Source organism: Lepisosteus oculatus, chromosome 16 (assembly GCF_040954835.1).
Source record: "Lepisosteus oculatus isolate fLepOcu1 chromosome 16, fLepOcu1.hap2, whole genome shotgun sequence".
NCBI classification, from domain to species: domain Eukaryota; kingdom Metazoa; phylum Chordata; class Actinopteri; order Semionotiformes; family Lepisosteidae; genus Lepisosteus; species Lepisosteus oculatus.
Genome location: NC_090711.1, coordinates 7,683,972 through 7,703,457, shown reverse-complemented (window position 1 = coordinate 7,703,457; position 19,486 = coordinate 7,683,972). Strand labels below are relative to the sequence as shown.

The window sequence follows — 19,486 nt, the reverse complement described above, 5'->3', positions numbered from 1 at the left end:
AAATAAGTTAACATGTAAGGTACCAGGTTAAAGTTAGCACAAAAATGTTGATGGTACTCTTTGAATTGTAACTTTTTACATAGTGTTTTGCTTCAATTTCAATAGCAAAGGTGGCATTAAGAATTCTGAATCATTATTAACAGAGGTTGATTTCTTTAGTAACAGTATGGGGGCAGTCAATAGGGTAGCATAGGATATACTTCTAGTTTCATCAGCTGGAGTGGCCAAGCACACGAGGTTATGGCTGCAGCTAATTATCCATTCTTCTCACGGTGCTGGAAGTGACATCATGACCCTACTCATTAACAGACTGTTCATACTTCATACTTCTCTTAACCCACTTAATACATTCTGAAAATGTACAAATTGCAAATGCTTTCACAAATCACTTTTCTCAACTTCAAAACCTAAACATCAACATGAATTGGTAGCAATTATATAGAACACCGTTTTCCAAATGAATGCTTAAAAGATTAACTAAAGCATCCAAATGTGTTTTCCTTCAACAGACATGTTAAGTGAATTTGTACTGTTTTAGTCATGATATATAAGGTAATGTTAATGCCTGAATTAAAGCTATTAAGTTATTTTTCATAACAATAACCATTATTATAAGCTTGTTTCCTTCTTTGCAGAACACAGTTATGGACTTTGTCTCCTCTTTGTGCACTACAAGTTCATTTATTGTATATAAATGTATATAAACATTTCCAAGTCTTCTCTTTGAATTGTGCTAAACTGTATTATTTTTATTATTAAAGCAGCAGTTAATTTTAAATATTTTACAATCTCGTGTAGAATTTAATCAGACGCCTGATGACCAGGATCAATGCATGTTTTCTAGTCCTTTAGATTTTTGCCTAATCAAAAAATCAAAATTTGATCTACATGACAGCCAAGATTGATAATTCAGAGACCTGTAAAGGTTGAAAACTCAGGAGTGGCGGAAAAATGTTTGAACAAATGTTCCTACACTTTTATATGTTACATCCTCAACTCATGAACTTCTGAAAAGTAGAAAATTTACCTACTTCAGCAGTCAAAACAAGAATCAATTTGGTAGTTTTTATATCATTCCAAATGTAAATAGCAAACTGTCTACAGCTCAAGTATAGCAGGCTATTCTTAACATCCAATCAACTGACGAAACTGATCAAAACGCATGTTGCAAGACATTACAAATTGACAACTTAAAGAATGTGACTTTTTGTACTAGTTTCAGGTATAAAGAATATTAAAATATCAAAATTGATATAATAGCACACATTGAATTCTATAAATCAGACTAGAACTCCGTACAGCACAAAAATGTTCTTTAACTGAAAGCAAAAAAGATAAATGCAGAAGAACATTTTAGATTGCTTATTGTTATTTTGAGCATTTGTACAAGATCTTCTTAAATTTTGGTTTGTACCTGATATGCCACATAAGAAGCCCAGGTTTAAAAACACTAAAAAGTATATTTTCAATAAACACCCTGATCTATAAGTAGCAACATTGCTCTCAAAAATGAAGTAGAATTTATGGCATTGTTCTCAAAAAAACAAATTAAAAGACAATTATTGATTAATATGAATTGCCACCTCAAATCAGGACAATCTCAGAAGATATTATATATATAAATTCATAATTTACATAAAAGTATTGTATAAGATTCCCGACAATTCTGATAATACCGTCAACTCAACCTATGCCAACAAATGACTTACACTGAAATTATAAAGAATATCAAGTAGAAAAGACTTGAGCAGTATCACTGCAGAGTGTGTCCTGGATCATACCCAAGTCCCATCACTGTATTATGCATTGCAGTAGAACAGAGGAGTATTGGTCAGGGCCATGGGCTCTTAATCAGGTTGGGTTTAAATCCCAGATACTAACGGGTTATTTAATTCCGTTCTAATGGGAAGCTTAAGGCATAGCAAATTTTAAATTTCCTTGACTGACGTATATTGTTACTGTCCTACAGAAGAAGAAAACACAGAGACCAACGCTTGTGCAGACTATGAAATGGATGGGACATAATCCCACAAGACATCAAACTGGTGCAAAACATGTGCAGCAGTTGTGCAGTTTGTATGACTGCAAAACTGTCTGCACATACTTATAGCCAGTGACTTTTCAGTCCTGATAATGACAAATGTTAGTCAGCAAAAAAAAATTACTTATTGTATCCGATACAAAAAGTGAAATTGCCTGCAATTGCAGGTGTTGTTTTTACGCTATCTAAATCACGTTGACAAAGAACTGCAGACCCAAATATTTTGCCTTACAATACTAAAAAGTCAAAACTACTGCCATTTTTAAATGGCATTAAACTGCCAACACCACAGCTTCAAATCACATACCGAAAACAAATCATGAAATTCAGTCTAAAACCCATGAAGAGGGAATAAGATCATAACTATTAAACACTCGCACAATTTTAACTAGAGCCACAGCGATAAGATACAACAAATACACAACATACCAAGCATTTCTTAAGGCATGGTACAGCCTTCCAGCTAGAAACAGATGTACCAACAACTGAATGAAGCTTTGATAAACAGGTTTTTAAACCACAGCGACAAATACAGGCAAACATACTCAGTGGCTTGAGAAGTGCATGCTTCAGAGGCTTACATTATCTTTTAAAAACCCACATGGACTTCAGTCAATTAAAACAACTTATGGCATAAAGCCAAGGATGGAGCAATACATTGATTTAAGGATAAATTACCTTTGGACCATTACCTATACTCACCCTGTTCAAGGATGTTATACCGTGCATATGGCAGTTTTGACCTGACTCACTAATTAATTTTGCCTGACTAGTGCATTTATCCAACAATCATGTTGAGTCATAAAATAAGTCCCAAAAGTTTAGGCACAATTAAAACTGGATTAACTAAAGAGCAGTTTAGAATGGAAGTCCCCAATGGAAAAGGCTGTTGACAATTACTGCTTAAAGTATGGAAAGGAATTCTAATTTGAAGGTCAGTAAGACCTGCTAGATTTTATGTTTTGGATACTATTTTACACATTCATCTGCATTTTATGGTTTGAATTTATCTGCCCACAGAAAACGATACTCTTATTTAATCAATTGGTCTACATACGATACATTGGCCACATTCCTTCCCCTCCTCCACTTTAATATGTGCGTTATGAGACACTTATTTTCAGACTACTGTTCTTTAAAGGTGGAAACTGCATATTAAAAGGAAAAAAGAATGAAATTTTGTAAGAAGGGACAGCAGTAATTTACTACTCGAGAAATATGACACAATCTATAGGACTTTTATAGGTATTTTAAAAGAGGGATATTTAACTGTCTGGCAAATAAGGGCTCATTAACCAACCGGGTATAACCCCTGAACACAGAAACACAAAATGGCTCATGTACTTGGCACCCCTCACCCCCTCTACAGAACTAAGCAGTCAATTACATAAGATGTCATCCTCAAAACAAATGGCATATACAAGTCTGCCTGTAGAAGTGCACACTCTCAGATAATTCTTCGATAAACCTTATTGCTAAGGTAAGCTCCATTCCCATTTGTTAAATCTTCAAAGCAACTACCAACTCTAATTCCCCTTATGGGGGAAAAAGGTGTTTACTGGGACTGATCCCAACACTGCTGCATTAAAAAAAAAATCAGCAGAACTATTAGTTACACTCGCAGTGCCCTACTGGCAGTAAGGGTGCAGAGTGACCACGGAACTCTTCATCAATCCTTCTGTGTTCTGCTGCTAATTTTTCACAAAGTTTAACACCCTACATTTATCAGCATCCACTTTGTTGAAAACAATTTCAATTTTTAAGAAACAGACATAAGCCCAGAAAGCAGCTGAATGCTCCAAATAGTACAACATAAAGGTCTTTTAAAAGGTAATGGATTGAGTTTGTTACACTGCAAATCATACATTCATAAGCCCAACGCTTTAATTCACCTATAGGAAGCCAGGAACACCTCTGACTGATCCATACAAAACAACTTCCAACTTTAATATTAATCAAATAACAAATTAGGTTTGGCAAAATACCCATGACATATAGGCAGTCCTTCTAAAATTCGACAGATGCCTGCAGTAGAACACCACTGAATCCAACTCTAGTTATAAAAAATGCCACATGAAGAACAGGACAGCCACAAAGAGCCAGCCTAACAAACCCAGGCTGCAGAGGCAGCCCCTTGGAAATCATCTGGCTGGAATCTTCAAAACATACCAAGATTACTTCAAAGTTAAGACCTCCTTTTCCCACTGAGCACATGTCAATATATAACAAGCCTGTACACTTCATTTAATTTATTAAATGTGTAGTTCACGTGTCATTTTTCCTTTGTTAAAACAAACATTACCACACAGATCTTGAGGTTGCACTTATGCAGCAGTGAGCAGGTTACCGTGCATCTTGACGATTTCTTTCTTTTGATCCACCAATTATAGATCAGTATAATTTTGGATTTTTTTTTTGTATTGTTCTTTCAGGAGATTCATTACATGTTTAATTCTTGTTTTGCTCTGGATGCTTGCTTGCTGCTGCCCGTTTGTTTTCAGTTTTTTGCTGACATTTTCCTTTCATTTGTATTGAATGTGAATGCCTCTTCCACATTTCTCTATTCCAATACTCTTGCAAAGAAATTGCTCATCTACGGCAAGCCGGCTGATGGAACACTCACCACTCTCCTGCCACTCTTGTTCAGACCTCCTAAAAGCTTACCCTGTCTTCTTTTGTTTGCTAGGACCTGAGCTTCTACATCTTGGTCACTGTTCATTTGCTCCTGCTTGATACACTCATCCAATTACAACCCGGAGAACTTATATTTACTTAGTCAAATCAGTTTTTGCTAAATACAAAAAACGCCAATTAAAAACTTGTTTTACATTATTATATGCACTGTGATATATAACAGATTCCATTCTACCTGGGGAAAAGGGTGCCCCATGTAACCTATTTTACATTTTTCTGTAAAACTTTCAATTAAAAACTAATTTTCCGCACTCAACCAAGTATCAAATAATCAAGCGATTAAATAACATTAAACTCGTACATATTGCAAAAAAAATCACTTTTACTTAAAGATTACAGTTACAAAATTGATTAACTACATTTATATTCTTCCAGAAGACAAAATAGACCAGCCATTTTGTTTTACTACACTACAGTGAAGCATCTAGCGCCAATAAAATGTATTTTTAGATCTTCCATCCATCCATTTCCTAATCGCTTCTTCCACTCCAGGGTCGAGGAGGAGTCAGGGCACAACCTGTCCATCACAGGGCTGACACAAATACAGACATGCACATACTCACACCAGGACCAATTTTGCCCCAGAAGCCAATTAACCTACCAGTATGTCTTCAGACTATGGGAGGAAACCCCTGCAAACACACAAACTCCACACAGACAGGAACCCAGGTCTGGAACTCAACCCAAGGCCCAAATGCTTAAGGCACCAACACTAACCACTGCACCACCATGCTGCCTGTCCTTTTCATCTTTACTTGAAAAAACTATAGCACTTTGGATTAAATAAAAATAAAACTGATGCTTAGAAGAGTATGTTCTGTCTTACTACATAGAGAAAACAGGGAAAGAATTAAGGAATTGTGGAGTATGCCCTGTTTCTGTTTATACATGGTTTCACTTTAATATCTAATCAGATATATTGCTTGCCTTATATTGTCTTTTTTTAATGTTTTTTAAAACAGTTTCTAAAAACAGACATCTATTAAATAACTTTCATACTGCATACTTTGTGCTGAAAGAGGTCACTTAAAAAGTTACATAACATTTTATTATAAAATATATTTTTGTATAGAAGGTTTTACCTTGGAACATTCTTAAATGTAGTTTTCCACAGGATCAACTCGAAATGATAAGCACACCATAAAGTTTGTGGTGTATATGCTGTTATTGAATGCAATAATTCTACGCATAGACAGCATAAAGATGCTATATAACCTAAAAATGAAGCACAATCATATAAATCACATTATATCACTTCTCCCCCTGCATACATCTCTTACAGTACACTTCAAATAAGAAACAAAATGAGATGCCTATTAATTATTCCAAAGATTACTTCTACGTAAACACTAACAAGCAACCATCAACATAGTGATGTTTAAAAATAAAGCTGTAATGATATATCAATAAAGGAATTTTACTCAGGCTGTGAATTATTCATTAAGGATAATTAAGGATTCTGTGGTCATTTAACCAGCAAGGCCCATTTCAGGACAAATCACTATAAAAGATCTCATTCAGTACATTTTCCCAGTTACGATCCTGCATCAAGAGGCTGTAAAAAAACATTTAAGTATCTGATGTTAACTATGAAAACTCCAACCAGCTTGTTAGGCTGAGTTTAAAAATTAAAACAGTAACAACAAAATACAAAAGTGAGCATTTGTTACTCAATAGGTTTCCAATAAGTGGGACACATTACACACAACTAACCAGCAGATGGTGCCACACTCACCAAACATGTTTATACATTCCCACCATTTTACAATCTAAACCAGGCATGGCCAGTCTGGTCCTTGAAGGTCAGAGTGTTTGCCTGTTTCCGTCCCAGCTCAGCTCTCGATGGGCCAAACCAGCTGGTTACTGGCTTAACTGGACCAAATTGCAGGTTCTCCCAGCTCTTCGGGCACTGTTGATTTATGAAATTACCAGCCCTCCAAGACAAATATTTTATGTCCCTGACTTAAACATTTCTAAAACATCAACAGACCTTGATGTCACTTTGGTCTCGAGACCTCACATAATACCGCTGTTCCTGTGGGCTTATCCTGATGTAGCAACGTTCCAGCACAAGAAAATGTCTGCATACTGCTTATGTAACAGCAGTTTTAGCAAACAAAAAATGTGACAGTTACTCGACCGACTTGAGCTCTACTTAATATATGAGATGACATGCAGCACCTAGTGAACAGACACACGCCTACTCGGGCTCAATGAGATGCAGCACAGATGCACAGCTTGTATTGTTTGTACCCTAACAGGCTATGTCTTTCAGTTTCACCTTTACCCCACTGATGTTTAATTTTAATCAAAATAATGAATTTATTTTGGTCATGTCTGCTTAGTAATAGCTGTGTAAATGGTACAAAAATATCAGGTTCCGATAACTGTTGCAGTTATGAATGCTACATTTCATTTAACGTAAGTAAACTAAAATACATGAGATCAAATATTTTAAAACGTACATAGGAGTACAAAGTCATTAATTTGGAGCCATATACACACTGCAGTTACCAACAACACAAAAAAAATCAGCACCTTCGGGCCCCATCAATGCTATCATTCAGTGGTCTGTAACAAAGGCAGTTTGTCTCTCTATTGGCAACCAGGCAACAAACTTCACCTGCAATATGCAAGGGAGAAGCTTACTCTTCACAAAGGAAAGTGAAAGCCTCCGACTTAATCCAAATACAGAGTGCAGGCAAATGAGATTCAGAACTAAAAAGAAAACAGAACAGAGCAGCTTCTGAACTTGTATCTGTGTAAATACCCTATTAATGAAAGGCACAGGGATAATACAATCCTTGTGGACGATCTAGCTTATATTTTACACAGTTTTAAATCTCTATTTAAAACTGTATCTAGTTTAAATAAAATAATTAAAGGTATTCCTATGAGAGGAAAAAAATATATATCTAGAAACCCAAATCAAATACCGAGACAAGACAATGACTGACCAGGCATGCTAAATTTGTATGCTGTTAGCGTTCAACAAATTTGGGTTTCAACAGGTATAAGTCGTAGGTCATTCTTTTTCACACCTGTTACCCAAAAACCAAAGATGAAAAAAACAAACCTTTTAATTTACATTCCAGGTAGGAAAAGTTGTAGAAATGTCCTGCTATGTGTCCCGATTCAAAGTTTCCTGAGCTTTTGCAGGATTTATTACTGCAATTTTAACTGCTCAGCTGAACTAGGTCTTTCAGGAGCTGAACCAGGATGAACTTCCGATCTATCCTGTCATTTATCACGAAACATGCACCAACAACCGATATCATGAGTCCTAGTCCTGGCTATTCGACGAACCCCACGAAGAACAAGAGAATTCCCCCGTCACATTTGAAGAAGAAATCTAAACTTTAGACATTTACAAATTATTTTAAGGAATGTGTAAAAAAAACCGACTGCTTTAGAGGCTTAGATTTAGCTCGTGTTTGGGCTATTTTATTATTTGATATGTTTTACTCCAGAACAATAATGGGTCAGTCCTCAATACGCTCTAAAAACAAATCAGCACAGTCTTGGAGTAGTACACAGTACTGCTATTAGTACAGCTACAGTACAGATATAATGTGTAATTCCAGGATGCACTCAGCTGGGGTACACGTGTGTGTGTGTGTGTGTGGAGTTTACATGCTCCTCCAAATCCGGGTGAGTTGTCACAACGCATTTATGGCTCTCCAGCAAATAAAACTGGGAGGACTAACAGGTTACTACAGGCAGCAGCTAAATAAAACCAGACGAACTCGGTGGCCCATCCCTTCCAGTGATGTTCAGAGACAAGCCACAATTCCAACGCCAAAGTTGGAAAAGGAGAAGGCTTTAAGTAAATCAGAGCAAGCAACCGTTAATGTAATCAATAAATGAGCAATTCGTCGGTTGACTGGCCAGCGAAATCTCTCCCGGTTCATTCCAGAGCGCCTATCCAGGTCGTGCACAAACGACACCCACTTCACAACTATTCACTTTTTTTTTTACTCTCGATTTGAGCCTTGTTTTGAATCCCAAATACGAAGCCCAAACATTCGGGCAAATTACGATATTGCAACATCCATTCCCTCCAAACTGGCACTGGCCTGATCTCTACAAGAAGGCGGGGATCTGCTGCACGGCTCTCCAGAAATCATGTTAGCTAGCTACGCATGACGTTTTCATAACACCCGTAGTAAAATAAAGCCACAGTTAAATTTGCGAGAAAATCCAACGTCCTACCTCCAGTGACCAACAAATTCATCGGCCTGATCACAATTGCAACCATTTAAAAGTGTTTCACTAACAACTTCTACCAGGCATATTTAAAACAAGCATTTTATTTAATGTTATTTAGAGCTCTATGAATATTTAGACTGGTTTTCATTGCATGATGCAACGACTCAACTCGTCTATCCGAGTGTTATCGGACAACAACAACCACCAACGCCACATCGGTAACGAAACGTGACTGGTCGTATTAAATAGCACAGCCGTTTTACTTTTTATTCACCGATTTTAAAATATGAAGTTAAATGCATTCACTCGAAAAGGCATTCGAATTATGTGTCCGTAATCGTTATGTCGTTTTTTATTCAGCAAGACGAGCGTTCAATCCACTTAAGGTAGCGTCCGGCAAACGACGAACTAGGCAAAAACGCTTTCATGTAAAAATGAAGAAATCCATTTCATTACAATAAAACCTCCATCCAACTAGTTAGATCCTAAAAGATAAGAAAGCAGGGGGGGGTCTCTTGAAGATACTGGGGTTGACGTAAATCTCATAAATCAAATCGCGTTTAGACCGAACACCAACCCGACCAGGCCTCATGCTCAACAATAAAACACGAACGAGTCCGCACGTCCGGGCAGAAACGTCGAATAACTCGATCACAGCGGAAAAAACAAAAAATGAAGGGACCCCACAAGGCAGTACGGTTTAGTAAACCTAATAAAATGACCTCCCCTCCTTCACGGGTACAAGTCGCAGGACCCGAGAGGCTTAGCTAGCTGCCCAGCCGACATTAATCCACACCACAACACACGCTCCAAGCACGCACTCAAGATTACCGAGGAAGAAACTACCAAGTTCCGCCGCGAAAACACTCCAAAGTGCTTCGTTTCCACATAAAGACCGAGCACCTGAAAAGGATATTTGCCAAAAAAAACCCGACGACGACTATTCGTACAAAGAGATACCCCCTTACTTACGATCTCCGTTGTTAGTTTATAAACCAGGTCGTTCTCGGCTCAGTCCTCCATTTTCTCTCGATGGGTCAAAATGACTGTGGAGAAGGAGGGAGGAGGAGGAACCGTCAGCGGTGTGACTTCCCTGTGAAGACCAGGCAGATGCCCCTGCGAGAGTTACAGCGACACCTCCAGGCTGGGAGTAAAAACCAGTTTTCACTATCGCGCACCTGATTTCCTGTGAAATCTGTTAGAAACGCAGTTTAAAAGCTTAGAGATATGTAGTCAGATTTTATGTGTACTGTTTTTTTTTTTACAGATATACAAAATACAGTCAATTTATCTGTTAATTAGTTATGTTAAGAAACAGGGGGTGTAAGAAAAAACACGTATTATGTTATAATAGTGTAATATGTTACAACAAAAGATGGCAGATGAACTCAAGAGAAGAGGAGTTTTATTTGATCAATGGTCTGTTAGTCTTTAACAACTAATGAATTAAATATTTTTAGAAAACCTGCAGGATTAGATTCGGACTATAGATCTCAAAGGGAAAATGTGATTTACAAGAATCAAAATACAGTTTATGTACAGTTCTGGAGACTGAAAACTATGAATGCACTTTTGTTTTCCTGAATGTTACAGGCTTGACATTTTAGGAAAAGATTCACTGATTTTGTTTTATAAAATTTATAGTGACATTTGTGGTTCTGAGAATGAATGTATTTTCACACATTTTGTACATAAAATTCCAATAAATACAGCGGGATTGTTGCAGATAAAAAAAACTGCAAACTATCAATTGTTCACCTTTTGTGAATTTATTTCGTAAATAAAATCTTCCAGACTGTAATTAAAACTGTTTATAAAAAAAAGTTGTTGGAACACTATTTACCTTCGTGCAATGCAATTCAAGGAAAATGTACACAAAAAGACAGGAAGTCATATATATATCTTTATTGTTACATTTATTATTGTGACGCTGTTTGTGCTAGTGGGGTCATTTTGCTCAGTGTAGTATGTCACATTTGTATGCATAGGGCCGTTATCATTGGAGGTTTCCTAAAATCCTTTATCAAGAGATGACTTTGCACTACCAATTGTGCTTACAATCTTGATGTTTTGACTGGTTTTAACACCTGTGATCCTTCCAAATCAACACTCAAAGACGACAGAGCTGAGAAAACTTGTTTCTGCCAAATCAAGCCACATTGGAAGATATGATGATCAACTTAATGATTGTGCTTTTAATCAAAATTGCACCTTTGCTTACTTGAACACAGTACAAGAAAAACAGTAGTGTTATCATGTGATGGGTTTAAAAGACTTCCAGTAACAAGGTAGGTGTTGTGCATACAGCCAAAATATGGACTGTGCAATTGTATTAAAACAATAATTTCTTGCAATACATTGTGTGATACATGCCGTGTACAGAATTAAGCTCGATCTGGTCCAAACTGGAACAAGGTAATTAAAATCTGTTTTACCACCTGTAAACTCTCTCATGATGTAGTTTGATCTTGAATGAATAATTGAATGAACAGTCAGTGGGTTTATTAAACGATAAGATTGTGTTATTAGGGCATAATAGTCACCACTTATTTAGTATAATGAACATTTTTAATTAACCAACAATTTTAATATAAACTGTACAAATAAAATAGGAAAAGATTTCTTGTTTATACTTTAGGTCAAGCAAGTTTCACAAAAAGGGTTTGTGAAAACAACTCTTTACAATAACACTATACATATTTCTTTCTTTATAATCAAAAGAAATGAGCCGGAATTCAAAACTGTACAGCAAACCAGACATTTCAAGTTTATGGACCAGCATGATAATTTCTTTGCTTTAATTTTACAGTCCAAAGAATCAAATGCAATAGTATGTCACAGAAAGTGTCCTTCTGTTGTATACCTTTATGAATAGTTTTTAATTATCCCCTTTCTACTACTACAGTTTTAATATGTAATTACTGAGAAAATGTTGAGTCTAAGGAGCTTATTTTAATTTTAAAAATTACTCTAAACTCCAACCACCCACAATTTTTGTTGGAAGTATACAGGAGCCATTTCCAAATAAAATCACATCCGCCTAAAAAAGGTACTCTACTACCAAACTCTTTCATCAATATCTTTAATCTTGTAGAGAACATACATACAATTCTGTGGCAGAGAATAAAATTCAGCATAAATATTCATGGTTAAGAAGAACAATTTTCCACAATGGAAACTTTTTTTGAAGTTACAGGAATGCCAGAAATATCACAGATCCCATTCTACACTGTAGCACAGAACAGATCTTCGGAAAAAATAAGCCTTCAGGCTGAAAAATGTTTTTACCATCACATGGAAAAGGCTTAGCATTCTTTTAACATTTCTGTCTTCATTATTTGTATCTTTTTTTCTCCCAAAACTGTACACGCAATATAATTTTCCAAAAATACTCCCATTATTAAAATTCCACAGTTGGAATGCTCAAAGTAATCTGCATGTTTCAAAATAATCTTTTTCTTAGTATTGGGATGTTTTGATTTATATTACAATAGACCAGCAATCTACACTAGTATTCTTAAATGTGCAATATTATATATAAAAACATTTTGAAATAAATCACAACATAAATGCTTAAAATGTAATTAGAACAAAAACAAACATTCCGTTATCAAGGGATCTTTCTTCAAATATCTCAAAGCATTCAAACAATAAACTGTTAAACAGATGAATGTGGATGAAATTGACAGTATGTTTATTGACATAAAAAACTGCACATTATTTACAAAGGAATAAAAGAAAAAAACACACCACATGGAGCTCTGCTCATTAAACAATGTTACTGCTATACAATGTAGTGTAGCCCTAGGTTGTATATACAAATACACAATCTTGTCAATTCCTCCAGGTCGGTACACAGCAGAGCATGTTCACATTTTTTTTATTTTTCACATATTTCTTTTTGTTTTAGTTCAGTCTTTCTGCCTTACACACATACACTCAGATCATGCACTCTACCCTTCTGTGTACTCAGCCTTACACTCTGCTAGCAGAACTGGCATTACTGCTGCAGTCTACTGTATTTGGGCTTGCATGATGATAGTCCCAGCAATGGGGGGCAACTACTGCAGAGATTGACTACCAATAATAAGGGTTTCGCTGGGAAAAGAAATAAAAAACACAAGAAAGACACTTTAAGATATTGTATCTTATATACAGATTTGTTGGGTTTTTTTGCAGCCATAATATTTTCCCCTACAAGCAACACTAACAAGTACAAACTTTTAAATGGAAATCTACAGTGCGGAAGTCTTAATGCACAGAACAACAGCTTTCTCATTCTGAATAGCAAAACGGCTTGCAGAGGGCAACAAGACCTCTGTTAAGCATGTCAAGGAATTTCCAACAGTAAAAATTATTGTCCGAGTCCTCCGAAACCTGATACACAAGAGAAGAGTAAACGTACACAGGCCTACACCTCCAAAATGCCATGGAATTCCACAGTCAAGACCACGTGGATTCTTAAATCAGAAGCTGTGTGAAAATAAAATCAGGAGGACGTCCCCATTTTTTCTTAACAGTTTAAAAAAAAGGAAGGAGTTTCAACACCAAATGTTCATGGACTGCCGTGGAAACAACCGCTGCTGAAAATGGGATATCCCTCGTTGCCTGGCATCCTGAAGTCATTGGAGCACAGAGAAACAAGATGAAGATGCTGAATTAAAAATTTAACACTTCAGTGTCCTAATTAAAGGAAACAAAGCAGACAGTTCCACGTCATATGTTTCAAAAGAGTTCCTGCCAGAGCAGAGGCTGCAATTCAGAACAGCAGAGGGAAAACAACATTTACTTTCTACATTTACATGTTACATTTATCTCCTGCTTGTCATGACGTTTCTAGCAGGACAATTTAAGTATTTATAGTGTACTACATACACATTGATGCACAGTGGTCTTTAAATCTATAAAGCTTATTTTGAAGTTGAAAGGTCCGTACATATATAGGCTTTTTTTCCCCCCAAACAAGCACATTAAAACTTTGCTTTCCACACCCTTCTCTTAGGAATCCCACCCTATCAGTAATATCCATTGATGAGAATAAGGCTCTCAACAGATGCTTTCAGACCCCCAGTTGTTTTTTTTATTTACATCATGTAAACACAAAAGCTGTAGGACAGCTTACTCGTGTGAAATACAGTCACTTTTTGATTTCTTTTCTCTGTACGGAGAAATCATACCATTACATAAAGTTTAACATTAACAGTCACCACAATTGAATTTTGAGACCCCAATCAGAGAGTTTGTAACATTAAAAGGCAGTTCGAACAAAGGGCTCAACGGACATCCCAATATATTTTCACAACCCATCTAGCAATAGAAAAGACTCTTCCGGAACACATAACTCAAGCCCTAGCTCTTGGAAGCATAATCATGTGGTCATGTTCAAGGCAGAAAAATATGCTCTAAGTAAAAATGTCGTCTTGTTAAAGTGTTTTACATATAGTTGTCTTTTTTTCAGAATAGTTTTGATGCAGTATGCATTAAATTCTTATCATTTAAATAGATTTCTTTTTCCGCAGATATAGATTTTTTTTATAGTTTGGATCCACAAAAGGTATGAGGAAATAAAAATGAAAAATAGCAACAACAAAAAATGAAACGTCACACAATATTTCAGTGTTGAAATGTGACCAATTTACAATATAAATGGAGTCTTCAGCTAGTTACATAGTGATGGCTTTTTTCTAAAAGATGCCACTACCGGATAAATTAAAATAAATAAAAGAAAAAAAAAAGCTTAGCTCTATGAAAGGTTTATTCTACACAGTATGATCTAGTGTGCATGAATTTTCTACTTCCTAGGTGTTCAGAATTGAGGACATAGGGAGTCAGTAATCTGTGGTACCTTTGCCAAAATAACTGATATGATGCTTCTCACACCTGTTGTTACCTGCCAAGGCAGATAGCCGATATGAACACTTCAATATATTTTAGGTCTTCAAAACTTGTATAACAAACTATTTTGTTTTTCAGTTAAAATAGTGGATTGATCTCTGCTTCAAGCTATTATAAGTTTTAAATTGCATTTGCCCATAGTCAGCTTATTTCACTTATATCTGCCAGAGAAGTTCACTCAGATCTCTAAAACTACCCTAACCAGTTTAATCCAGCCACTTATAGATCTAAACCTGAAATGTGGAGGGTTCATTCAGACACAATGTACTTGTAGTGAGTTAGAACAGCAGAGCTTGGAATTGAGACACCTCAAAGGGGGTAGATAATACTAAAGTTAATGCCAAGATCTAGATAATGCAACTGTAATAACACAAGCGTGTCGGGAAAAGAGGGTGCAAAAAAAGCAAAGGTTTATAGCCGGATTATTTTCAGGAAAAACCGTCCTAATTGGGCATCTTCAACAACATGTTTTTTCCCCATTAAGTCACTATGCAGTCCTGTCAGAGCTATATCCGAGCCATAACTCATAAAGAACCTACCGCTTCCTGTGGAGACACTAGAATAAAAGGTGATCTAATGACTTGGACTGGCAGTGTACGCAACTGACATAAAAGTCAAACGTTCCCTGTCCTTGAGACAAACAGGAACTATTTTTAAAATCTGGAGTGCCTAACCTTCTTTCTGTTCAGTCAACTTTATGATTCAGTTATCTGTATCCTATGTCATGGAATAAGGCTTCCTGTTTCAAAGTATCTTAGGACATGAGGCTCTCCATCCATAGAATTAGAAAATAGAATCAGTCTTCAGGTTTGACACTATAACTTCCATATATGAATTACAGATTTTCTACTTAAAAGTGGAAATCAGTTTTTCTGAATTGTGTAAGACTCATTAGTTTTGATTGTACATTACACACCTTACATTACACCTCTTCCAGTTCTGTAATGACCAAATGACATCTTAATGATGAACCAAGGGGGTTGTAAATGAAATATGATTCTCTGGTTGTTAATACTGAATTCAGAGAGTATTTGCATTCTCAGATTGGCATGAAAAAAACCGCTGCTTTCTTAAAGTCTGTCCTGAATAAGACATTTACACAGAATACATACAATGATAAATGTTGCAAAGTTGTTTAACAAAGGTTAGGACACACTGACAGAGACATTGTCCTTGTTTTTTTCTGCAGTTGAGTCCTTCTCAGTTGGTATAGCTGTAGTTTCTGTTGGTGAAGAATGAGAACCTGTGGTCTGTCCAGAGGTTTTGTTGTCTGGGTTGACCTCAGTTTCAGGTTCTTGCTGAGAAGCAGTAGCTGTAAGGAAATGAATAATATTAAGTATGATAATAGTGGGAGATATGCATTTGCTGTCAAACTAAAATATCCCTTGCTGCTTCAAACAGTACAATGAAAAACATTTCAAGTCTTCTCTCAAAACTACACCCTAAGGATATTAATTACATAATACCTGATTTCATTAACCAATAACTTAAACTCTGACCTTTTTATATGAAAGACAGATTAATATACAAATTTGATACACTTACCTGGACTACACCAGCATTAACAGTATCTTTTTCCTTAGACCACAACAGTGCCCTTACTCATTAAATTCATATAATACACATAGTATACACATAGTATCAACTGCCAAACAGAAAAGTAGCATTAGAAGTGATTCATGCAGCCAAGCCTGGCTTTAAAACCTTACAAAAATAACAGGTGGTACACTGCTGACAAAGCAACAAATTATACAATTTAGACAGACTGCGCTGCCTCTACCTTACAGATTACAAATCACAGTAGCAGAAAAATATGATCTACTCTAGATCAATAAAGTGTTCTCTAGCTCATGAACTATATCTGTACAGTAGTATTTATTATTATTCAAGACTCATCCCTCCAATTACATAAGAGATGTTTCAGTTAATGAATTGATTCAAGGTACAGAGTGACAGCAGGTACAGAATCGCTCTGCTTGCAACTGTACCTGAAAGTAAAACTTTTGAGAACTAAGAGAACAAATCACACTGTTCGTGGTTCCTCATGTCAAGCACATGTTGGAGTACTCTCCTTTATTTTACCTGATTGTGTGCAGGACTTCATGTGCTCTGGCCAGTGAGCCTGCTGACAAGGGTAGTCACAGTAGCTAGTGTTCCAGCAACAGTAGAAGATGGCCTCTTTTTTGCAGTTTGCACACCACTGTTTTTTCTTGGTCTCGTCCACAGCCTGTTGCTTCTCCAGCTCCATCTGCTTTTTGACCTCGGCAATCAGCCTGTCGCGTTCCTGCTCTAAGCTCTGGCGCATTTCTGCCATGGTGAGCTCTAACACAGAACACAGGGGGAAGCTGTAAGGCAACTGCAGTATCAACTTCTAAAACACCATAGCATAGATACAAAAATTCAGTTAGCCAAACTACCGTTTTCTAAAATGAAGAAATAACACATTTTTTAATTCCTTCAATGACAAAGATAATTTCAATCTTAGTAAAGTTGACGGACACTGAGACTACAGTGCTGAATGTTTTTACAAAAAACGTATTAGTTATTTGTTAATTTGATTGCGTGATCCAGGTCAAATTACAAAAAAGCCAATAATACACAAAAGTAAAGATAAATACAGTCGAAACAAGTAAAAATACAAATGAAAACCAACGAGACAAGTATGTACGAGAGATACAGATCCTATGCAAAGCAGTGCAGAGTGAACACAACATTAGTCAAGCGGTAAAAAACATGCAAGCAAAAAATTAACATTCTTACCAAGGTTGTGCTTCATTTCTGACAATTCTTGTTGATGCAGCCACTGCAATTTTTCAATTTCAATTCTGAGCCGCCGAATCTACATGAAAAATATACAACAGATTTAATATACAAGCAGCATATGAAATTGTGAAAATAACACATTGGCTGGAAATGAACTGGAAATCTTTCATATAGTAAGAACAAAGTAAATAAGACTTTTATTCAAGAAAATCTTTAATTTATTGATATGTACCTCTGCTATGGTGTTGCCTGATGTACTTTTGGAGAGGTCATTGTATATTTCAGTCATTGTTCCTTTTATTGCATCCATTATCTGAAAAAGAAAATGACAATGTAACCAGCCGCTAGGCTATTACTGTCAGACATACTGCATTCACTTTATCACTCCAGGAGTAACCATTATCTCCAATTACCTTGTTGGTATATTTGGCAATATCGGCAGCCACGTCAGCTGACGTTGTTGCGATCTGGAAGTCAGTGGTAACAGATGAAGAAGGTGTGCTGACAGTGACAGGCGTGGTGATCATAGAAACGGAGGGAGTGCTTGTCACCAAAGTCACCGAAGATGTGGACGTGCTCTGGGTGACCTCTTTCTGCTGTACAGCTGAAACCAAGGCACAAGACATCTTCACTTTTCACTTACACAGACTGGTCATCTAGCCGTTCACAGAGAAACATCAGGCAACACGACAAGGTCCCTTCAAGTGGAAGATGTCTGGTATTCTTTAAGGCAAGTACTATACTAGGCGTGTGAGGGAAAAACAGCGAAATGTTCTATTTGTTAGCTTCGAAATGTTCTAAACAAAGCTATTATGTGCTTTGTTCTTAAAACAAATAGTTAGAAAATGCAGTTAAGAAAATATGGAATTCATATTTTCCCATATGACTCTGGTATCTTTATTTGTTTTAGCTAATGTCCTAATGTGCAATAAATATGATAGTTTTTATATTTTTAATTCTGTTACAAAATAAATAACTATTGTCCTAGTCCTACTACTGATTGGAGTGCTTCACAGTCTCTGTATTTTAGCCTACGACAATTTTTATTACACAAAACTGATTTTCTTTTTATTTTGGTAGGCAAAAACGGTTCATTTGGCTGTTGTAAATATGCACTTAGTTGCCGTGCGTCACTGATCTAGATGAGCAGAATGTACTCCTCTCAGCTGCACCCTCCCGCTCAGGTTCTGGGGAGTGCGGTACCTTTAACAGCCTGCCTGGTCTGGTATCGAGTGCTGGGGGAGGGCTGCTGGGGTGCAGACTGTTGCTGCTGCTGCTGTTGCTGTTGTTGCTGCTGCTGCTGCTGCTGTTGTTGCTGTTGTTGTTGCTGTTGTTGTTGCTGTTGTTGTTGTTGCTGCTGCTGCTGTTGCGGGCTGCGCTGGGGCTGGGGCTGGGACTGTGGCTGGGTGTTCTGCTGCTGGCTCTGGCTCTGCTGCTGCCGCTGCACCTTCTGCATGTGCCACTTCTGGGAGGAAGTCTGAAACTTGGTGGTGGGATTCCACACGACGGCTCGCTGCACTGCTGGTGCCGTCTCCCTGGGCAACAGAGGGCGCTGTTTCTTTACTGCGGCAGAGGAAGCGGTGTTGGGGATGAGGGAGGTAGCAGCGAAAGACACAACGTTGATTGGAATGGTGATGGAAGCCTGAGTGGGGTCTTTAACATTAGGAGCTGAGGAAGCATCGCCTGAAGGCTGTGCAGTGGCACTGGAAGAAGATGGGGCTTTACCTGCAAGAATTTAAATAGGACATCTGAACTCTAAGCATTCGATGTATCAAAATCAAGATGAAGATAATGTAGTAATTTCTAAAAACGTTTAGATACAGAGCATGGGTGGTCTAGTAAATAGCACAGACTGCCTGTAGATGTGCATACTAACCTGATAAC

At 37.0% G+C, this 19,486-nt stretch overlaps 2 protein-coding genes across 11 annotated transcripts in view; both read right to left on the bottom strand.

Annotated features, from left to right (window-relative positions):
• LOC102693778 (death-inducer obliterator 1) overlaps window positions 1–10,020 on the bottom strand; it is a 37,975-nt gene extending 27,955 nt beyond the window's left edge. For all 4 annotated transcript variants that reach the window (XM_015364824.2, XM_015364825.2, XM_015364826.2 and 1 more), the window contains exon 1: window positions 9,917–10,020. The gene's annotated coding sequence lies outside the window, so the exon portion shown is untranslated. The remainder of the gene's footprint in view (window positions 1–9,916) is intronic.
• A 1,989-nt stretch (window positions 10,021–12,009) lies between these two features.
• zmynd8 (zinc finger, MYND-type containing 8) overlaps window positions 12,010–19,486 on the bottom strand; it is a 28,674-nt gene continuing 21,197 nt past the window's right edge. For 6 of the 7 annotated variants that reach the window (XM_069179335.1, XM_069179339.1, XM_069179340.1 and 3 more), the window contains 6 exons: window positions 18,806–19,327; window positions 18,016–18,206; window positions 17,835–17,915; window positions 17,600–17,678; window positions 16,922–17,161; window positions 12,010–16,151 (listed from right to left, as the gene is read on the bottom strand). In XM_069179335.1, coding sequence (XP_069035436.1) covers window positions 15,985–16,151; window positions 16,922–17,161; window positions 17,600–17,678; window positions 17,835–17,915; window positions 18,016–18,206; window positions 18,806–19,327 — 1,280 coding nt within the window. In that variant the 3' untranslated portion in view covers window positions 12,010–15,984. The remainder of the gene's footprint in view (window positions 16,152–16,921; window positions 17,162–17,599; window positions 17,679–17,834; window positions 17,916–18,015; window positions 18,207–18,805; window positions 19,328–19,486) is intronic. The other variant, XM_069179341.1, reaches the window with a different exon arrangement.